A 21679-nucleotide genomic window follows, 5' to 3' on the forward strand; every position below is an offset into this window, starting at 1 on the left:
GTGTTTAAATTGTATGGCTATTATTATTAAACATACATATAATGACGTGTTCTATACATTTAGCTGGAACCAATCGTAGGCATGGGGATTATGGATGACTGCAAAGTGAAGTGCTGTGTGTGTGTGTGTGTGTGTGTGTGTGTGTGTGTGTGTGTGTGTGTGTGTGTGTGTGTGTGTGTGTGTGTGTGTGTGTGTGTGTGTGTGTGTGTGTGTGTGTGTGTGTGTGTGTGTGTGTGTGTGTGTGTTACAATAGGTTGTGAGGACCAAATGTTCCCACAAGTATAGTAGAATTTGAGAATTACACATTGGAACATTTTCTGGTCCTCAGAAGAGAACTTGTTGTACAAAAGTAGTTTTATGGTATTTAAATAAAAAAAGACCCAGGTCCATTTGGTTCCATTTGTACACGCTCAGCCTCAGAGTTGTAAGGGTTCATTTGGAACCCCCTCAAGTAACCCGGAAGGTCCCTGGACCTGACTTTGAGAACCACTACAATAATATGTACGCAATACTGCATATATAAATACAAATTTAAAAAAAAGGAATCGGACCGTAACTCATTCCCTGCCAGACTTATTTCTGGCTGTGTTTTCCCACTGCCAGCGATTTAGTGTTTTTTATAACTTTAAAAAATTATAATTTTTTTTTTTTCATTATGATCGCAAGTCCAATTGTTTCTAAACACACAGGCGAGTCGCTCACGCCGCTCAGACAACAAACATTCCGATCGGGCGGAGTCCTTCTCCTCCAGCCCAGCGTAAAAACACCATGTATCGCTATGTGAACGGAAAACTCACTTACTTTTTCCACGCCACAGACCTTGCTAAATCCCTTATGATCGCGTGTTCAACTGTTTAGTGAGTGGTCCAGAGAAGAAATTTTCAATCGGCGACATTCCATTTTGCAGTAGTAGCAGTTTCAAAACAGCGTTGCTAAACAGCATTCCACGGCGGAGAAATGCAAAGCCGAGAAAATTACGTTTTTTACGTCAGTGGCAGATTTGGTAATTGGAAAAAATTACCTTTTTTACGTCAGTGGCAGTGAATGAGTTAAGGAATCGTTAACCCATTAAATCCGGAAACGCATCCGTGTCATTTTAGATTTGAGCAATAACCATTATCATATACTTTGGCTATTCAAAAATACCAGCTCTACAAGCTCATAGCACGGCACCGAGTGCTGTGCTATGAGCTTGTAGGTCTGCTATTTTTGAAAGATCTTCAACATTTGTGCAAATATTTGAATATATATATATTTTTAAAGTGAACATTTGTAACTCAAATCTTTGCTTCTGCAGGTCCCTGGAACAACATATTTTACAAATGTTCGCTTTAAAATATATATATTCAAAGATTTGCAAAAATCTAAAATAGCAGATCTACAAGCTCGTAACTTGTAGATCTGCTATTTTTTAATAGCCAAAGAAATCTAAAATGACACAGATGCGTTCCCGGTTTTAATGAGTTAAGGAACCGGAATTGTTAATATCCTAAAGAAGCGTGCGCGTGTGCGTGTGTGTGTGTGTGTGTGTGTGTGTGTGTGTGTGTGTGTGTGTGTGTGTGTGTGTGTGTGTGTGCGCGCGCGCGCGTGCCTTTCCCCTCCAGGCGTCGGACCCTGTCTGAGCTGAACCTCTGGCTGTGGACCTTCTCCTCCAGGTCAAAGGTCCTCCTGCCGTCGATCTCCTCGTCCGAGATGCCGTCGTCATGGTAGCGCCGCCGGGTGCCCGCGCGCTATAGGTGGAAGAGAGGATGACCAGCAGAGAGGAAAAGAGAAGACAGGAGAGAAAGAGAGAGTTGATGATGAGCAGAGAGGAAAAGAGAAGACGGGAAGGAAAGAAAGAACAGACAGTCACATGGAGAGGTGAGATCAGGGGTGCAACAGTTAATCAAACTAATCAATTATACAAAAAAAAGTAATACATTTTAAACTCTCTCAGTGCCACACAACGAGATATCCCAAGTTTTTTCTGAATGCCCTCAGTGCCAAGAACGAAAAATCCAGAGTTAAAAAATATATATATATATTTTTTTTTTATTTATTTTTTTTTGAAAAAAAAAATTCAGAACCCATGATATCATTATCTGAAGATTTGCAGCTCCATCCACTCCTTGTTCAACTTATAACTGAAAAAGGCTGTATCTCGCTTCCTAAGCACTTTTTTTTTACTTTGAAAAAAAGAAAGAAATTGCTGGCACAGTATGAACATATTTTTTTATTTCATTGGCACTGCGAGAGTTAATAAAATATATATCTTTTTGTATATTATATTATATATTAAAGTAATACTAGGTAACGTTTTCAACAAAACTAAAGTTAAATTGTATATCTTTTGCGAGTGGCAAAAGTTTCACAACACCCACTCCGTGAATTTCACCCCCGGAAGCCTTTTATTTATATATTTTCTATTGAACGTGTACGGGGGGGACTTTCCCGGGAAAATGACGTTCCTGGCCAACGTCATGACGTCGTGGCCGACGTCCTCAGGAACTACCGCAACGGTTTCCTGTTTGGCCAGGAACTACCGCGCTATTAACAAAAAGGAACCTCACGCTGATTTTAAGATAATGTAGGATTGGAAGATCGAAAAAGAACAGAAAAAGAAAGCACAGCTCATGGTAACTAATGCTCCACTGGCTAAGAGAAACGATCCGTAGATAGTATAAAACAATTAAAAGATCGCTTTTTGAAACGCTTCCGGCTTCCGGTGAAAACGAATGGAATTCTGGGTAATCGAGGACTAGGGAAATTGTATGCAGTGACGGTAGTGACCAGCAGAGGTTGCTAAAAATCGTTATTTGTGATTCTGCATTGTACAACTTTAACTCATTCAGTGCCCGGCTTATTTATGGCAGTTTGGCTCTGAGTGCCACAGACAAAATTCATTGTAAAAAAAAAAGGAGCTGAGATACAGCCTTTTTCAGTAACAAGTTAAACAAAGAGTGAATGGAGCAGAATATTTTCAAATCATGATATCTTGGGTTCTGAACATTTTTTTCGTCTTAGACGTCCAGTGGCACTCAGGGCTTATGTTAAAACGGACATCTTAGACGTCCAGTGGCACTGAATGAGTTAAGTTAAATCATCATGGAGCCATGCAAGCGTATTGATTGATTTCATCTACAGATACTGTACATGATATTGACATTTTGGCCAATATCCAATTAAATGCATGGTAAAAATGCAAGCTTCCATACACAATTCTGGATGCAGACTTAAAAAATGATAATATTCCAACTCGTTTGCTTTGATTTGTTCTACAGAGGTAGACCCTTTTTAAAGCTTCCCCAGAGAACACTGGAGCCTTCAATCTTCACAACAAACCTTTTGGAAACGTTTCCAATGCAGATGAAAGTTAACTTAATAATAACCAGTTTTCATTCAACAGGTACAGTATGTATGAAGTATTGTGGAATCGGGGTTTCCTACATGAAAACACATAATCTAGGTGCTACTAGAAGGGGGGTTCTCAAGTGGGCCAGGGGCCAGTTGCACCACCTCACACTAAGTTCAAACTTAGCCTAGTTATAGCTTAAATGGCTTTTTAAAAAAGCCATTTAACCCATTTAGCCAGGAAAGTATCTGTGTCCTTTTTAGATTTCTTTGGCTATTCAAAAATAGCAGATCTACAAGCTCATAGCGCGGCACCGAGTGCCGCGCTATGAGCTTGTAGATCTGCTATTTTTTGTTTTTTGTGTGAAAATTTGTGAAAATCTTTAAATATATATATATATATTTTTTTTTAAATATATTCAAAGATTTGCACTCATTTTCACGATTTTTCAAAAAATAGCAGATCTACAAGCTCATAGCGCGGCACTCGGTGCCGCGCTATGAGCTTGTATATCTGCTATTTTTGAATAGCCAAAGAAATCTAAAATGACAGAGACACTTTCCCGGATTGAATGTGTTTAAGCTATAACTAGGCTAAGTTTGAACTTAGTGTGAGGTGGTGCAACTGGCCCCTGACGTTTAGCGTCCGTGCTGCTGACCAATTCAATCTTGGTGGCGTACCTAGACTGAACTGGTCTGGTGGAAATTGGAATCACAGTAAATGCTACATTTTGACATCAGATCAGTGAAGGTACTGCAGAGTTCCAGCCATACGACTGTTGGAATCACTGAGCCCCCCAAGTCACGACAGATGAACGGGGGATAATCCCCCTCCATCTCTGCGCCAAGACCCCCAATCCCCATCCCCCATTCCACCTGACCACAATCTGTCCCACATCTCCAATAAGGCTGGGCAAGTAACCCAAAATATATCTTATCTGATATTTAGAACCAATAACCAACTTAATGTTGCTCATATAGATTCCTCGAATAATACACTTTTTTTTCCCTCTTATATATCAACGAAGCAACACGAACAATTTCAAATAGATTGTTTATAATGGACTTAATAGATTAGTCTGATTAACCCCTTAACCCTGTATTACACTATTGTATTATAGTCGTACAAAAATAGTGAAAATAGCCGAACTACAAGCTCACAACGCATTCACATCGCAATGCGTTGTGAGCTTGTAGATCTGCTATTTAAAAGGAAAAAAGTTCATTAATCGAAAGAGAGACAAAGTTTGAAATAATTGCCCAGACCTACTCTCCACTCCAGTCTGCTGAACACCACCTGGCTGCATCCTTCACCTCCTCAAAACACTACATTACCTTTGGAGACCTAAGACTATGTCAACACAGCATCGTCTGATACACCAACACAAAACTGACGAGTGTGATGATGAACATAAATGCGAATGAAGTTCAAAGATTCGTTGACCGGAGTACCACAGGGGACTGGGTCTATACTTACTAGCCCCCCACACACACACACACACACACCAAATACTCACCTAAAATAGACGATCTACAAGCTCAACGCATCACACTTCTACGGGTTGTGAGCTTGTAGATTTGACTATTTTCAATTTTCAATGAACGTTCACCCCCAGAATAGAGACACTAGGGTCCAAGTGCTTAAAGACATGTCAAGTATCAACATTTGTTTGATAAATACAACTATCTGACCTGAAGAAGATCCACACCGGATCGAAACGTCTATATTTTTCTTCAAATAAAGTCTTTAACATGGTTTGATGTGCGATTTCTACCCCTTTAACTGATTCACTGCCAATCACGTAGATCTACGTGAACCTATTTAAAACCGCCACGTGCCAATCGCATAGATCTACGTGAAGTTAAAAAAAAGGAAAAAATGTTTACCCAAAGACCAAGGAGATATGATTATTCGAAGATCTAGACTCCTATCCACTTCCTTGTTAACTAAGAGTTTTGTATCTCGGCTCCTGAGTAATTTTTTTCTTTCAATGAAAAATCTCTGGCACTGGCTAAAAAAATATGAACATACCTCTGGCAGTTAATGGGTTAATAAATACCACACCACACTTTTACATGATGATATGGCCCAGTTCTCAAGCCGTCTTTCATGTGGTCCTTCCTACGTTTAGTGTGTAGAAAATGACACTGGTCCGAGCGGGTAAACTGTGTGCTGCTGCTGTCAGGCCTGATCAATAATGTGGTCTGCTGGGCTGCGAGCCAACTCAAGAGGATGCAGTGAGTGCCAGTGACACAGCACCTTCAGAACAATGCTCACCCTCTTCCGGAATACGTGTAATAACGTTCTTCTATTGACTTGCATCGCTCCCAATGACAAACTTAATCCTGCCCCTAATCGTAAACTAAAAACATCTTAAATAATAATAATAATAATAAACATTATTGGAAATTTGTCCTCACAAGTCACCACTTTTCCATTTTTTCAGTGAGGAGTCAAGCCAAGCCACACACACACACACACACACACACACACACACACACACACACGCACACACACACACACACACACACACACACACATCTAACATCTGTCTGCTAACACAATATCAGCATTTATCTGAGACATTTAGCTGTCTCCTGCTGAATACAAGAGTGTCAAGCTACATTAAGCCTTACGTGCCAGTATCATCATGCACCAAAAATAGCAGATCTGCAAGATCACAATGTGCCGCAACGCAACGTTTTGTGAGCTTGTAGATGACTTATTATGTCCTATTACCTTTGGGGAGTGAGCCAATTGCAGTTGCTACTATATCACAGGACCAGCTGAGAGACAAAGTGGCCCAAGCACGTTGCTTGACAGCAAACAGACATGTTCCAATAACATGTCATGCCCCCTAAAAAGGAAGAAACTATCGAGGATGAAAACAAGTCTGTTTTATCAATACTCGCCTCGTTCTTTAGTAATCTACAAGTGCCCACTTTATTCCTCCACTACTGACATATTTTACCCTCCATGCGAGCAGTTGTTTCAAGACGATTTAACCCACCACTCTTTATCCCCTTCCCCCTCATTCTCCATCAATCTGAGTTAAATCAACACTCAAGATTTTACTGTCTAGAGAACGAGATGTGATGAGGGGAAACTAGACACCTGGCACCTTCTCTGTCTGCAGCTTTCTCTTCCTTCCTTTCGCCTCTTTCCGTCTGTTCTTCTCTTCCCACATTTCCACTGCTGTGTTGCAGAAGTGCCAACCTCCCCAGTCTCCCTCTCTCTCTCTGCCGCTCCGAGGAAATGAGAGAGCAGTGGCCTGGGCTCAGTGGGCTGGCTGGGCTTGTTGTTATCGGCGTCCGCCGTCACCCTGCCCCTCCCACCACTCAGTCTGTTAGTGCATCTCTGCTCCATCACTGACGTGTTGGACCAACACACAATTATCTCTCTCGAATCGATCTCTCTCTCTTTTACACACACACACACACACACACACACACACACACACACACACACACACACACACACACACACACACACACACACACACACACACACACACACACACACACACACACACACACACACACACACACACACACACACACACACACACACACACACACACACATTTGCCTTGATTATGATTGATGAACTTTTTGTTTTTTTATAAATAGTTAAAATAGTAGTTCTACAAGTTCACAACGCATCATTATGCAACACGCTGTGAGCTTGTAGATCGGCTATTTTCAAGTATTGTTTGGGCTACCATTGTACAATGAAGTTTAATACAGGGTTAGGTGGTTAATCAGACAAATCAATTTAGTGAATCATACAAAAGATTGAAACATTTCTGGATTATTCAGTTATAAGCCGGTTATTATTTAAGATTTTGGTTCTAAATAACAGTTTGAATATATTTTCAGTTAACCACTTAAAATCTGAAAAACTGAAAATAGCAGATTGACAAGCTCTCGGCTACTTTCAGCAAAAGCTTTCCCCACAATAACAGGAAAGACACTAGTATAGAGACCTGAGGGATTCTGCTCAACCATACAGGGTTTGAGTGGTTCATTGCCGGGCCCTACACACACATACTGTATCAATCTCAACAGATTACGCCTTGTGCCTTTCACAATGTTTTAAAGCCGTGTTGGCCCCATGTTTGAGCTTTTGCACATTAACTGCACTTGAACAAGAAGCATGCATGTGTGTACACACACACACACACACACACAAGTGTACAAATTCACGCTCCATCTCAAACACGATGTCTGGGAAACTCTCTACACACAAAGCCGCAGAAGCTTCCATTCCTAATGAGTGACTGCATATGCAACACAGAAGTAAACAGCTACAGCTACAATATCAGGCTGAATGTTCCCATTCTAAATGTGTTTGAGACCCAAAGCTGGGCCATGGGGACAAAACAGATGCCAAAATAATATGCTTGATACATACCCAGCCGTTTATTGTAATAATTAACAAATAACCAACTAATTACACCATAGCCCCAGCATCAGCATTGTGGGGGAAGCTTTCTCTGAAAATATCAGATCGACAAGCTCACAGTCGATCGGCGATGTGAGCTTGTCGATCGGCTATTTTCAGCGAATGCTTTCCCCACAATAACAGAAAAAGACACTAGTATTGAGCCCTGAGGGACTCCGGTTACCCATATGGGGTTTAAGTGCTTAATACACCGTATACAGTCCCTGAATGTGCACTCTTCTTGGCTAGTATTCATGTGTTTTGACTGTCAAAATCACGATTTATGTTTAACTTACCAGCCGTCTGCTGAATCGTGCCTTGGAGTTATCCATTATGAGCAGATCTGAGCAGTTAAGTGTACTGTCTGTTAACGTAGCTCTTCTTGGCGTTAATATTTCTACAGACTGGTGTCTATTGAAAATCTATATAACTACTGGTGTAATGATACTCTAATAACCAGTAGAACATGGTCCTGAATAGCCTATTATGTTTGGTACCTGAGAGACAAGGAACTGTCCAAGTCCTGAAATATCTAAGTTAAGACGAAATAGGTTGGTTAAAAAAGTTTCAATGCAGACGAATTATAATCCATTGGATAAAAAAAAAACACCGAAATGATTCGTCTTTTCAGATAGAAAAATATATATTTTCCCCCCCTTTAACTAGATACATAAGTCAGAGCTTTAGCTAATAACCCGTAACGTTGTTATTAACCTAACAGTAACCTGTTCGTCCATAAGGACAGTATAACAGTCTACATTTCTGTTTTAATTGTATCTAACGTATAGAATTAAAACCTGCAGCGTCCATAGAGACACACATGAGCATTGTTCACCAACACACTACATTAATGTTGTCCAAACTCCTGCAAAATAATGTCTTTCAGCAAACTTTCAGCTCACTCTGCCGCTTAAAATTCAACGATGATCAATGATCGTATATTTAAAATATCAATGTAGTTTTAAAACAAGACTCTGTTTAAAGAGTGCATTGTTAAAATTCTGTTATTCAAGCGTTAACGCGGCGAAAGTTGTTGTGGTCCCATAACAGCCGCCATGTTTCCCCCCAATGCCGAAAACAAGCAGATCTACAAGCCCAACATGCGTTGCGGACGCAACGTTGGTTGGGCTTGTAGATCTGCGTTTTCCCGGCGCACGACAACGTCGTACGACGAAGTGTAAACAATCGAGCTTATCGACACAAAATACTACTGATATAGGCCCGGCCCACAAGCGTAAAATGGACCAATTGCGAGAAAGGCCCCCCGAGGCGTTAATTCAACCAAAGCAGTGTCACTCAAAAAAGAAACGTATTAACAAGCACATATCCGGTCTGGAACGGGTACGGAAACGGTCTTCAGACGTACGTGCATTCGCATGTGAAAACTGGCCGGATATAGTAGGCGTGCTCTAAACCGGATCTGAGCACAAGAGTGGCAAGTGGGAACCACGCTTTCCTCGGGTACTGTGGCAAGCCTCGGTGACGCAAGATCACCGTCCAATAGAAAAACAGGACAGGCGGCGGACTAACCAATCAGCGCACGCGTTGAACCGGGTGCTCGGTTAGGATTGGTCAGAAATATCGGCGAGGAAAATAAAAAAATATATAAAAAACACAATAGGTCATAAAGGTAGGCAGCCAATGAAACGGCAGAACAATGTACTTGCGTCGGCCATTATTCAATAGAACTTCACACGAATCATAGATATAAAATAAGATGTCGAGGGAATAACGCTCTTTTTTCTACTCACCACCATGTTTGAGCCGCACAGCGCCGTTTAAAAGGCTGTTGTGAGTGTTTATTAAACGTTATGATTGTTGGACGCTGTTTGTGATAGAAGGAAGCTTCTCCGCCGAGGACACGCTTTGTAGCGACTTCCTCAACGCGGAAGTGGGCCGTTGTCCATACATGGAGCTTGCGCAGTGTTGCCAGATTCTGGGAGAGAAACAAGTAACCAGGGTCTAGGAAAACAAGCCCAAAAGAAGCGACTATCATCATGATAGTCCATGATAGTATCATAATCATGGGCCACATGAGCACTTTAAACATAACACATTGGCGGAATTTGAAAATAGCCGATAGTTTGTACATATGCTATTTTCGAATAAAATCTGGGGGGGGGGGGGGATTACATTATGGAATATTTTAACAACGCAAATCTTGTATGGGGGTCCCTGGGCCCTGCCCTGGCACAAAATATTTTTAGATGGGGAGGTTCGTCTGTGGACAAATACTCATTTGGGGGTCCTTGACATGAAAATGTGTTAGAGTCACTGGTTTAAACGACATTAGTAAACAAGCTCAAATAAGCAACTACACTTCAGAAACAAGCCCAAAAACCCGCAACTTACCAAAGTCGCTTATAATAAGCGGACATGGCAACGCTGAGTTTACGTTTCAGGAAACGCGCGTCTATTGGCTGTGGACCCCCGTGGGTCTGCCGTGATTGGCCAGTTGAACCGTCGCTCAAGCACAGTAGATTCAGCAGACGGCAAGAGGGACAGGCCACAATGTGACGTGTCACGTGTAAAATAGAGACTCGTGAAATTAATAACTGTAAATAAACATCAACAGAGGAAATAAAGTGTTATTTTTTTATTTTCTGTACAGAAAGGCAAACCTACAAAATCTGTGGATAAAAGTCTACCTGTCGAACATTCGGTGAAAATAGTAGATCTACAAGCTCACAATGCCTCACATTGTGAGTCACGTTGTGAGCTGCAAGCTCTCATCTGAGCTTGGTTTGGCTCTTTTCGCTATTTGACCGTCACCTACAATGAAGTAGGCTATATGTTTATAGCCTATCTATAGCATATCTATATCTGTATGTGGTTAACAATATTCTCACAAATGCCTACAACAGGCTATCACTAAGTTAAGTATAAAGTTCATACAGTGCAAGGACACTCAAAACTACACACACCAACTGCTAGGCATCTTTTCCCACAATAAAAATGGTTTATGAAAAGGTTTGTCTAATTCCCCGCTTTGGGACAATTGCCAGTTGGCCATAATGTCTTTCCTAAAATGAGATAATAAAGATAAGTATTAATATTAGCACAGTAGGCTATTCATATTAACCTTTTTTTCCCAGGCAAGAGAATGTCAGTTATTACAAATGAAAACATGGGAAGCAGGCTTATGAAAACCCACTGCTATTAAACACTTTCAAACCGGTGTCCCTATTTTGTGCATATTAGGAGACATTTTCAAAAGATTTCAGAAATGTCTAAAAATGTCCCAAAATTAAAAAATAAATAAAATAGCCGATCTACAAGTTCACAACACATAAGCTTGCAGACTGCTATTTTCACAGCGTGCCACCGTCGTAATCATATGGCAAAGTATAAAATAGGGCTAAGTGTTTAAGGAGAAAACAAATCAGGGAAATACACAAACAGATTAAAACCGTGGCAGAAAAAAAGTACATATTTGATCACATAGCTGCTGTGGCCATGAAAACAAACAAACAAACAAATAACATTACAAATCATTCCATCTCCTGTAATTAATTAAAAAAAAATCTGGCTCTTGTTCCATTGTTCACTGTGGACTCCATAGGTTGACATCTCGACTATTTAATCCAGCTGTACAGGAATGAGCCAACGATGACGGCCAGGATCACACAACAACAGAAGATCATCATTTGTTTCTGTAGAATGGAAAGGCAGAGAGAGAGGTGAGGAAGATGAAACAAACAAACAAACAAACAAACATGAATAAGGGCAACATATTTGCACACGCTTCAATTTACATCAATATCATGCTGGGAAGTGATATGACTTTAGACAAGATTCAAACACAATCTGTCTCATCCTTGACATCATGAGAACATGCTGATGTTATGTTCAGAAGTTAATGTATGACGATGGGTTCGTCCGTAATTGACCTTCTTGACCTTGCTCTTTGACCACCAAAGGTTAGTAGTGATGTATTGTTTACATACAGCGGGAGCTGTCCAGTGCAGCCTATAGTGCTTTGTGCCAGTGAACAGCTCCACTGGAAAAGTACACAAACACTAAAACTAATGAAAACAAAAAAAGAATTAAGCCTAAAAAAAACTAAACTAGAAACCCAGCTATAAAAACAAATTAAAACTAAACTTAAGACAAATACGTTAAATGTTTTCAAAAATAGAAAATAGTAAAAGCAATAGTAAACAAAAATGAAATAAAAGCTAATGAAAAATGCAAACCTATGTAATATCCGTGTAAAGGAAGCATTAGTGAATGAACTGATCATGTGATGAAAGGTTACAGTTCTCCACTCACCCTGCGAGCCTCCTGTTGGAATTTGGCTGCCTTCTTTGTGTCAGCCACGGCTCTCTCTACGAAGCCCACCGATTGGTCCATGTTGCTCTCGATCCTGTCAATCATGCCACCCTGAAGGAGGGCAGAGGGGTGATCAGTGATCAGCATGCACATTTCTTTAAAAATAAATAGATAGATAATAAATAAACAAATAAATAAACAACAATGGAAATAAAAATAATAATTATTATTATTTATTCTCCGTTAGTTGTTGTTGGGGTACTTGTCACTGTACATTATATGTGAAATGTGTCCTTTGCATTTACCATCCTAATTATTAGAAGCAGTGCGGAAGTTCCATTAATACTGCGCCCTGGGGTTCAGTGTCTTGCTCAGGGACACTTCTACACATAATGTAGACTGGGCCACTGGGGGTTGAACCTGGGACCTTCTGATTACTAGACGACCTCTCACTCAGTTACGGTCGCACTCTTTGAATGTTTTGAGAATGTAGTGATTTGTGTGAACATCAACGAACTGTAAGCCTACTACCACTTAAACCCTATATACTTTGTTGACCAGGGCTCTATAGTAGGCCCCATTCTTTTTTCCCTCTACACCAAATCTCTTTGCGTAAATAACTGATCTATGAGCTAAGCTAACAGCTTGTAGATCTGTGAGCTTGTAGATCTGCTATTTACACAGAATGTTCGCCCCCAGAATGGAGATGCTAGGGTTCAAGTTGTTAAAAATGGCTGACTTTATCCTCCTTCGGTCAAATAGAAATGTGTTCTTGCGTGTGTGCGTGCATGGGTGTTGTACCTGGTTTTCAACCAGCATGGCGATATCCACAAACATGTCATGGAGTTCCTTGATGCTGCTCTCCAGCCTCATGATGTCTTTGTGACGCGCTTCAATCTCGTTCAGAGCCTGCTGGTTGATCTTGGACTCCATGATCTGTGAACATTCCGAAAGAAGGGAGATACATATAAACTCCCTAATTTAAAATTCTAACTTAAAGACAACCATTTATCTTGTGAGGACCAGGAAATTATTGTCATCACAACAATGAGTATCACACACACACACACACACACACACACACACACACACACACACACACACACACACACACACACACACACACACACACACACACACACACACACACACACACACACACACACACACACACACACACACACACATACATGTCAGTGCTGTGTTTGATTTCAAGGTATGCATGTTCATTGTTCATATAATGTAGGCCTACTTCAAATTCTAATTCACACTTACATCACCCAAGCACTCTTCATTCTAACCATGTGGTTTTGTGTTTAGTAACATGTTCTTTTGAAATAGTGTGAAGAGCGAGCTGAAAGTTTTCTGACCAAGATTTATTTTATAGGCATTTGAACAACATTAAGATAGTCTGTTTAACGGGTTTGCTGCTTTGGTGGGCCGGGCACCGCAAAACATCAAATCATCACCAAATCCCTTGTGTATTAACTAAGCCCCTACCTTTGTCTACGTTGAAGGATTGAGATTCATCACATACCCCAGCACTGAAGACAGCTGAGTTGCCTCCTTCCAACATCTCGTCCAACTCCTCGTCTGTTGTGGCTTTCCCCGCTGGGATAGACAGACAGACAGACAGACAGACAGACAGACAGACAGACAGACAGACAGACAGACAGACAGACAGACAGACAGACAGACAGACAGACAGACAGACAGACAGACAGACAGACAGACAGACAGACAGACAGACAGACAGACAGAGTGAGATATGTACTTGAAGTAAGACAGAATAGCTGGTCAGGCAGATTAACCCATTAAGACCGGGAAAGCATCTGTCATTTTAGATTTGAACCACTTTAACCATTATCTTATAATTTGGCTATTCAAAAATAGCAGATATACTTGTAGTTCTACTATTTTGCGCACGCACGCACACATGCACGTACGCACGCAAAATGTGTTAATCACACACAAACTACTTTAACCCTATTTTATACTTTGGCTTGTAGATCCGCAATTTTTTATTATTCTGAAGAATCTTGAAAATGTGTGAAAATTTGTGAAAAATTGTACGGAGGGGCGGGGGTGATTGTAACTCACTGATCTACACAACATGAAACAGGTGGATGTAACTCACTGATCTCCAGCTGTCGGGCGATGCGTCCTTTGCTTTTGTCTCTGAAGTCAACCTGAGCCTCGTTGTACTTGGTCATCGTCTCCACAAACTTCTTGGCCAGGATAGCATGCTGGGAGGAAAAAGAGAAACAACTTTAAAGCTATTTTAGAAGCAGAATTTGAGCCAGACTGATATATCAATCTGGCCAATACACTGGCTATTATTTGACTTTGGTGTTCCTATTTTGGACAGCAAAAATTGTCTAGAGTTTTCAAAATTCTTAAAAAATACAGAAGCAGAGCTACAAACTCACAAACGCATCGCGTTGCAAGCCATTTTTTAATTTTGTGTATGTGTATGTTTTTCAAATTCACTCTGAACTTCTTTTTATCTGTACAGTAATCTGTGGTCTAGGACTCTCCAAAATCGGGATCAGCATTGGACCCAAAAATCTGCCATCGGCCGGGCTAGACTGAATGTAAACTTTGATAATGATGCCAGTCAGACTGTTTCATGAATCAAAGTCCCACACTCATACAACCCCTAACGATGCAAGGCAGTCCACCCTGACCCTCCTCATGCCGTCACATTGTTTTCGTTTTGGACATGATGGCAAGGACAGTGTTTAGCATGAGTGAGTTCTAATGAGAGTGGTTCTGAACCTGTGACTTGCGTATCCTGAGGTCAGCCGCTGACTTATCATCTGTGGTCGTCTCGAGTTGTTTCTCAATACCTGAGAAACAAAGACACACACACACACACACACATGAAACAAGTAGAGTTTACAATAGAGTTTACTCAGCTCTGAGAGCTTTATGTTCAGCTGGTCAATCTACAGTATTTTCATGGAAAGAGCAAACTCTATCCCTTTACTGAAACTGCACAGAACTGTTAAAAGACTGAAGTACAACATGCAAAGTACAACATATACGAATAAATAGGCTCACTGACCCTTGAGTTTGTTTCGCGCATTGTTGGCACACTTCTTGATTTCATTGGTGAGGGCCTCAAGCTCATCTTGTGTCTCTGAGAGAAAGAACGAGAGAGAGAGAGAGAGTGACAGAGAGAGTGAGTGAGAGAGAGAGAGAGAGAGTGAGAGTGAGAGAGAGTGAGAGTGAGAGAGAGAGAGAGAGAGAGAGAGAGAGAGAGAGAGAGAGAGAGAGAGAGAGAGAGAGAGAGAGAGAGATTAGAAGCTATATGGGTTCCCAGAAGGTGGTATACCCATGTCCTCTTCTGGTTCATTTTTCCATAGCTTCATTTGATTGGCTCAGCATCAGATTTGAACGGGAAACACACATGATTTCATTTTCAAACGAAGCGATGGGACGCTGAACCTGAATCAGAAACAGATATGCCATCTATCTTCTGGAAGCCTGCATGGGACTATACTGTTATGCACAAAGCCTATTGGCAGGTTAATAACAATAACAGACAAAAACATTCCTAGAGAATCTAACAACAGAAAGCTAGGCTACTGCAGGATTAACCACATGAACCCACATGAAACTGCCGCAATTCTGAGACAAACATTCGTCTAAAATAGCTGATCTATCACTGTGAGCATTTAGTTCAGCTATTCTCTGCAAAGACATTTGGTGTAGTAAATATAGGGTTTCAATAAAGTGTAATGGAGAGGAAAAGGAATGTGCGTGGATGAGTATGCACAACACTCTCAAGAAGATGAGAGTTAAATCAATCCTCTTGATTTCATTGTGTGCTTGCATCTATGAACCGGGTGAAAAACTACTGCACCTACATGGTCCTTGACTCATTGCATGGCCTCATGCGTGTCTGTGTGTGTGTGTGTGTGTGTGTGTGTGTGTGTGTGTGTGTGTGTGTGTGTGTGTGTGTGTGTGTGTGTGTGTGTGTGTGTGTGTGTGTGTGTGTGTGTGTGTTTAGTTACTCTGGTCAGACTGGGGTGCAGACAGGATGGTGGAATAGACTTTCTTGATGGCTGTGACACTCTCATCGATCTTGTCGATGCTGGTACGAATATCTTCGATCTGAGACAAACAAACACGTGTACACATGCTCGTGCGTCAGTGAGCTATTTACACAGACAAGCCAATACACATGTGTGTATTACAAATACTGTACACACACGCACGCACAACGTAGGGACACAGCAATCACATAAAATAAGAACAAGAGATGTGTGAAATACCTGGGTAAAGAAATCATCCATGAAGGCCTGGTTCTCCACAGGAACCTGGACGTCATCTCCTGGTGCATCTGTGGTGCTTTTCTGTTCAACGCGCACGCACACGCACACGCACACACACACACACACACACACACACACACACACACACACACACACACACACACACACACACACACACACACACACACACACACACACAGTTAGTTCAGTCTCACTGAGTGATCAAAACTAATGTACTAATTAATGCACAATGGTCAAGAAACGCAGATTCCTAAGTTAACCACTAAAGCCCTATTTCAAACATAGCTGTGTGTGTATTTCCCAACCAGGTTACACATTCATCACCAGGGGCGGGCAGGGACCAAAATTCAGCCCTGGGACTTTGGTCCGAACCCGGCCCACCGTTTTGTCAACGGGGGGCCAAACAGTAACGTAACTAATAATTGGGCCACGCGACCCGGAAATGACCGTAATAATCCTAAAACGGGAGCAAAAATATTTTGCCACCAGCCGTTTGCCCTGTCTTGGCGGCCTGGAATGGCGCGGCCGTTCTGGAATTGTCCCAAATTTCCCAGTGGCCAGAACGTCCCTGTTCATCACACCTGTTACTACGTATTAACATGCTGTAAATGATATTGTTTTAGTTAAAACAAAACCTTTTTTTGTTAAAACGTTAAAGCTTTACATTTGTATTTGTATGAGTGTTTGTTCAGTAGCAGGGGTCTCCCTGTCTCTACAGCACTTTAGTAAACAGAAAATTCATTTTCAGGTGGGGTGCCAATTTCAGCCAATCAGGAGGGAGTACCCATTTATAAGCTTACAATTTATAATGTTCCAATGTAGTCACTTCTTTGTGTCCTCACTTCCAATTTCACTTGCTTGTATCCTGTATGAGTTCTCTCTCCTGATTGTATAAATGTATTGGTATCCTGACCTGAAAATGCATTTTCTGTTTACTAAAGAGGTGGAGATATATAGACACCCCTATCAATGAACAAACACTATATCGCAATGATTACTATCAGAATATGGAGCTAATGCACACTCATAAAAATGTAAATACATCCCTTACTGCACTTTTAATCAAGGCCTTGTTAAACTACTCCTGAAAGTAAAGGAGTACACACATACATGAATATAAGCACAGTATTTACTATGCCTAAACAGTAGAAACACTCAGGAATGTAATTGTGCGAATACTGAAAAACAAGCTACAACCCCCAATTGTAGGCTTGTTATGGTTGCCCATAAAGGCCTGCAACAGCAACAGGTGGCCCAGAGGGACTGTATCTATTCTATTTGTATACTATCATCATCAATAGCATAGTGTTTCATGTTTACTCTGCCTACCTCTTTCAGCTGTGCCAATCTGTCCTTCATCTTGAGAACTTGGTGACGTCTGAGATAACAATAAGAAAAAAAAAAACAACAACAAGAAAATCACGAGCTGCAGAAAACAATTGCCTAATCTAAAACGGCTATTAAAATGGCTACCAAATTAGCCTCAGTGGGGTTGATTATAGCCCAAATCAATCCAGGGTATTCAATCCTATAATAACGATTTCAGTGCCAGAATAAAAAAATAAAAATAAAGGCCTAGACAAATAATGATGGTCACATGTATAAACAAATTAAATGTCTTGCATTTGGATCTTTCTCTCCCTAGCAAAGTGTCCTGTCAATATGGCAGCGGAGTGGCCAGTCTAACCCCGGCTCCCACTAAGCCTCTGTCCTCTAAGAGCGGATTAGGACAACGGTACTGTCCACTGCCATACTGTAAGTCTTTCTGGTGCGCACACTTTTAAATCCTTCCTGTCAATAGAACTCTGAGCGTGCAACTCTGAGTTAAGCAGAAGCTTTCAATGATAATAATAATAATAATTGCTACAATTATTTTTATAATAATAATAATAATTATTATTATTATGATCATTATTACTGCTATTATTATTGTTGTTGCATTGCAGTAATGAGTGGTTTTCACTGCATGATGAGAATCCAAACATTTGATTGATTGATTGAATACTTTAACAAGATTATTAACAGTACAGGAAGTACAGTCCAGTCAAACGTTTATGCTAAAAGGATAACATAAAAAACCCTAGGGATGTGTTTCCATTGTGGTCCATTGTACTCAATTCATCATGTTGTCGAGTCTTTGTTCTTAATAATACTGATTTCTAATACAGTTCCGAACTTTTTACTAACTACTTAAAGTTCCTGTTCCTAAAAATCTTATACCAAAAATTGCCAATCAATCTTGATTGATGCTGGCCTTAATTATTTATGACAGAAAAGAGACGCTAAGATTCAAGTTCAAGATTAAATTTGATCAATTTAAAGTGCAAAATCACACGAATGTCTCCATGCACTTTACAACATATTACAACACAATGTAGAACATAAAAACAATAATAAAATCAACATTTAGAAACAAAACGGTCAAATATAAGATCATGGGCACATGTCGAGATCAATGTGGTAAGTGTGATTTGAGAACATAATATTTAGACAATTACTACACAGTCATATCCTCAGTGTTCATTTAACTCTGAGTGTAAAAATGGAACAAAATGGACCCCTAAGTTCTCTTTCAAATTAAACTTTCCTAAATAATTTATGAGCGGAAACTATTGCTCTTGCAAACTGCAACTATAATATTTTTGTTTTGAATCAAATGGGACCCATTTTGTTCCATCTGTAGGCCCACACTCTCAGAGTTAAATACACACTCTTTTTTGACAGTGTATAAGCCTGATTTCACCTGATGCACCAACGTTTTTTATACCTTGCCACTATGGAGAATTAGAGAAGGCTTTTCAAAGTCACAGGAAAGATTATAGCCATATTGTTCTTGAGAAAGACATTGTGTTTGATGCAATTATGCTTTTAGCTTTCTGTACATATCGGATCATATTTTCCACACCAATTGCCATGATATGATCATAATTATTACATCAAGACTGACTGTGGCAATCAGTCTGAATTGCAGGACAATGCTCCAGAGAAAATGCAAGTTAGTGCCATTTCATATGTCAGTGTCAAAACGGAATGTTGTTATTACATAATGAACGTCAGTCAAGTGGTAATCACACACAACTAAAGTCAGCTCATTTTCAGTTCCAGTTATGCTGTTATGGAACAATTTCTCTATTACATATTGCCTATATTACTGTCCTGAAGGCATATTTCCTCTCTTGTACGATGACCACAATGTATTAATTTAGTCATGTGGGGGTAATTATCAAAGCTGGTTAACTCACTTAAGCACTTACTGTAAATCCATTATCATCAAATAGTAAAAAAATAACAGATCTCCATTTTGAACTTTTTACCTGTGATGCAGTATGCTCAAAATAGGGACACCAGGTTGGAAGTGGTATGTAAAACTTGGAAACTCTCTGCATAGTCTGACTTCCTTTCTCACGTTTGCCAGCTTTGTATGTTGTTGATATTTAAAGAACTGAGGTGGTAACTCTAGGTCCAACGCCTTATACTGTACATATCAAGATAAGTACAAGCCCACAACGTATTGTGATGCGACACATTGTGAGCTTGTAGAACGGCTATTGTCAGTATTGTTTTAATAGGGCTTGAGTGGTCAAGAGATGAGACATGTTTCTTGTCCTGGTGGTTCTCAAACCTTTTCATGTCAAGGACCCCCAAAATGATATGTATTTGGCCGCGGACCCCCATCTAAAAATATTTTGTTCCAGGGACCCCCAGAAGCAAAGATTTGAGTTACAAATGTTCGCTTTAAAAAATATATATTCAAAGATTTGCACACATTTTCAAGATTTTTCAAAAATAGCAGATCTACAAGCTCATAGCACGGCACTCGGTGCCGCGCTATGAGCTTGTATATCTGCTATTTTTGAATAGCCCAAGTATAAAAGGTCATAATTATTCTGATGCTATATTTACACATTTTGCTGGGGACCCCCTGGAACCCCCTCAAGTACCCCTGGGGGTCCCCGGACCCCACTTTGAGAACCAAGGGTTTAAGGCACTTAAACAACAGTGGTGCTGGCTGGGGTCTGGGCCAGACCTGGACAAAAATAAAACAACGTGGGTTAAATGACAGTGTGATGTGGATTTCTGACTTCATGTGGCCACTCTCAGTCAATTATTATAAATTACATATTTATATTATTGTATTATGAAAATGGCATATCTATGATGTATCTATGATGCATGAATATGGAGCTATATGTCATAGAGTTATAACCCATGACGTATGACTCAAAATCTGTGCAAGGTTCTAGCCCAAGCTGGCTCCCATGGACCTCCGTTACAAATTTAAGTAAAATATTTCAAAAAAATCTAAAACATGTAGAAAAAAATGCATGCAGGGACGGACATCTTTGGATTACTCTGTTTGCACACAAAATTCTTATAGACGGCTAGGCTCCTAAAGAGCCACACTGTAAAAGAAACAGCTGTACAAGGAGAGACTATTTAATTCCACACTCTGGTATGTGTTTCTTTTTCAGTATTTGACCCATTTGACAGGTCGCAAGGCTAATTTTTGAATAGCCAAAAAATAAAATAGGGGCTTAAAAGTGTCTGAACTGTTCCTTGTTTTGCTGGGGACCCCCTGGTATCCCCTCAAGGACCCCACGTCAGGGGTCTTCATGGGTCTACCCGAACCAGAAATACCCAACAATGCCCGAGAGACCCTTACAGGCTCGTGTCTGTGTTTTATTAGGGTAATTTGGGTCTGGGTCCTGGGTCTGTTCATCATTATGGGTAATAACCAACTGGATCCAAGAAGACCTGTACTCAGCACTGATCAGGAGAGAAACGCATGAAGTTCTGTGTAACTCATGTGATGATTAGGCTGACCTAGGATCAGATTACTGCAGTAAGGGGGAAAAAGTTGAGCCGAGCATGTTTGCCAGGCTGACAGCTGAGTCTCTGTGAGTTGGGGGAGTGAATCAAACGATACATCCATGGGATTAAACGTGCACGATCATGGATGATTCCTTCCTCACCGAGATGAAAACGTGCAATTACATTTAATTGCCTCTTATTGTAGGCCGCTATAGCTGCTAGATTCCATTATGGAGTAGCATGTACTAGTAGAACAGCATTTTTAATAGCAAATGTTAAATTATGAAGTTGTCATGTCCATATAATACCATACAGTATAGGTCGGTACTGTAATATCTCTTATTGGATCTTGGAACTAATTCCATGAGTCCAATTAGGGTTTGAGTCCAATTAGGGTTTGGGGCCAAAGCATGTTGGAACCAATTGGATCTAGGAACAAATTTAACGGGTCCATTAGGGTATGGGTTTGTCATCTAAAAAATAATTTCGGAACCAATCGGATCTCGGAACAAGTTTCACG

The 21679-nt window shown here is 40.5% G+C and overlaps 2 protein-coding genes across 5 annotated transcripts in view; both read right to left on the reverse strand.

The window, feature by feature from the left end:
- Window positions 1-9664, reverse strand: part of kdm2aa (lysine (K)-specific demethylase 2Aa) — a 38688-nt gene extending 29024 nt beyond the window's left edge. For 3 of the 4 annotated variants that reach the window (XR_013934725.1, XR_013934726.1, XM_080453258.1), the window contains exons 1-2: window positions 8071-8204; window positions 1592-1730 (exon numbers count right to left, since the gene is read on the reverse strand). Coding sequence is in view for 1 of the 4 variants with exons in the window: in XM_080453258.1 (XP_080309384.1) it covers window positions 1592-1730; window positions 8071-8106 (175 nt within the window). In the remaining 3 variants the exon portion in view is untranslated. Of the gene's footprint in view, window positions 1-1591; window positions 1731-8070; window positions 8205-9525 lie in introns of those variants that run through there. The other variant, XR_013934724.1, reaches the window with a different exon arrangement.
- Window positions 9665-11349: 1685 nt separating this feature from the next.
- Window positions 11350-17706, reverse strand: stx3a (syntaxin 3a; the record flags this gene model as incomplete). The annotated part of the gene is made up of 10 exons (XM_080453617.1): window positions 11350-11427; window positions 12047-12157; window positions 12848-12982; window positions 13584-13657; window positions 14184-14292; window positions 14825-14895; window positions 15114-15188; window positions 16066-16165; window positions 16327-16401; window positions 17677-17706. The coding sequence occupies 10 exons, from the start codon at window positions 17704-17706 to the stop codon at window positions 11350-11352; spliced, it is 858 nt and encodes a 285-aa protein (XP_080309743.1).
- Between the last annotated feature and the right edge of the window lie 3973 nt (window positions 17707-21679).

The sequence above is a fragment of the Gymnoscopelus braueri genome (assembly GCF_963280865.1).
Source record: "Gymnoscopelus braueri genome assembly, chromosome: 2".
NCBI classification, from domain to species: domain Eukaryota; kingdom Metazoa; phylum Chordata; class Actinopteri; order Myctophiformes; family Myctophidae; genus Gymnoscopelus; species Gymnoscopelus braueri.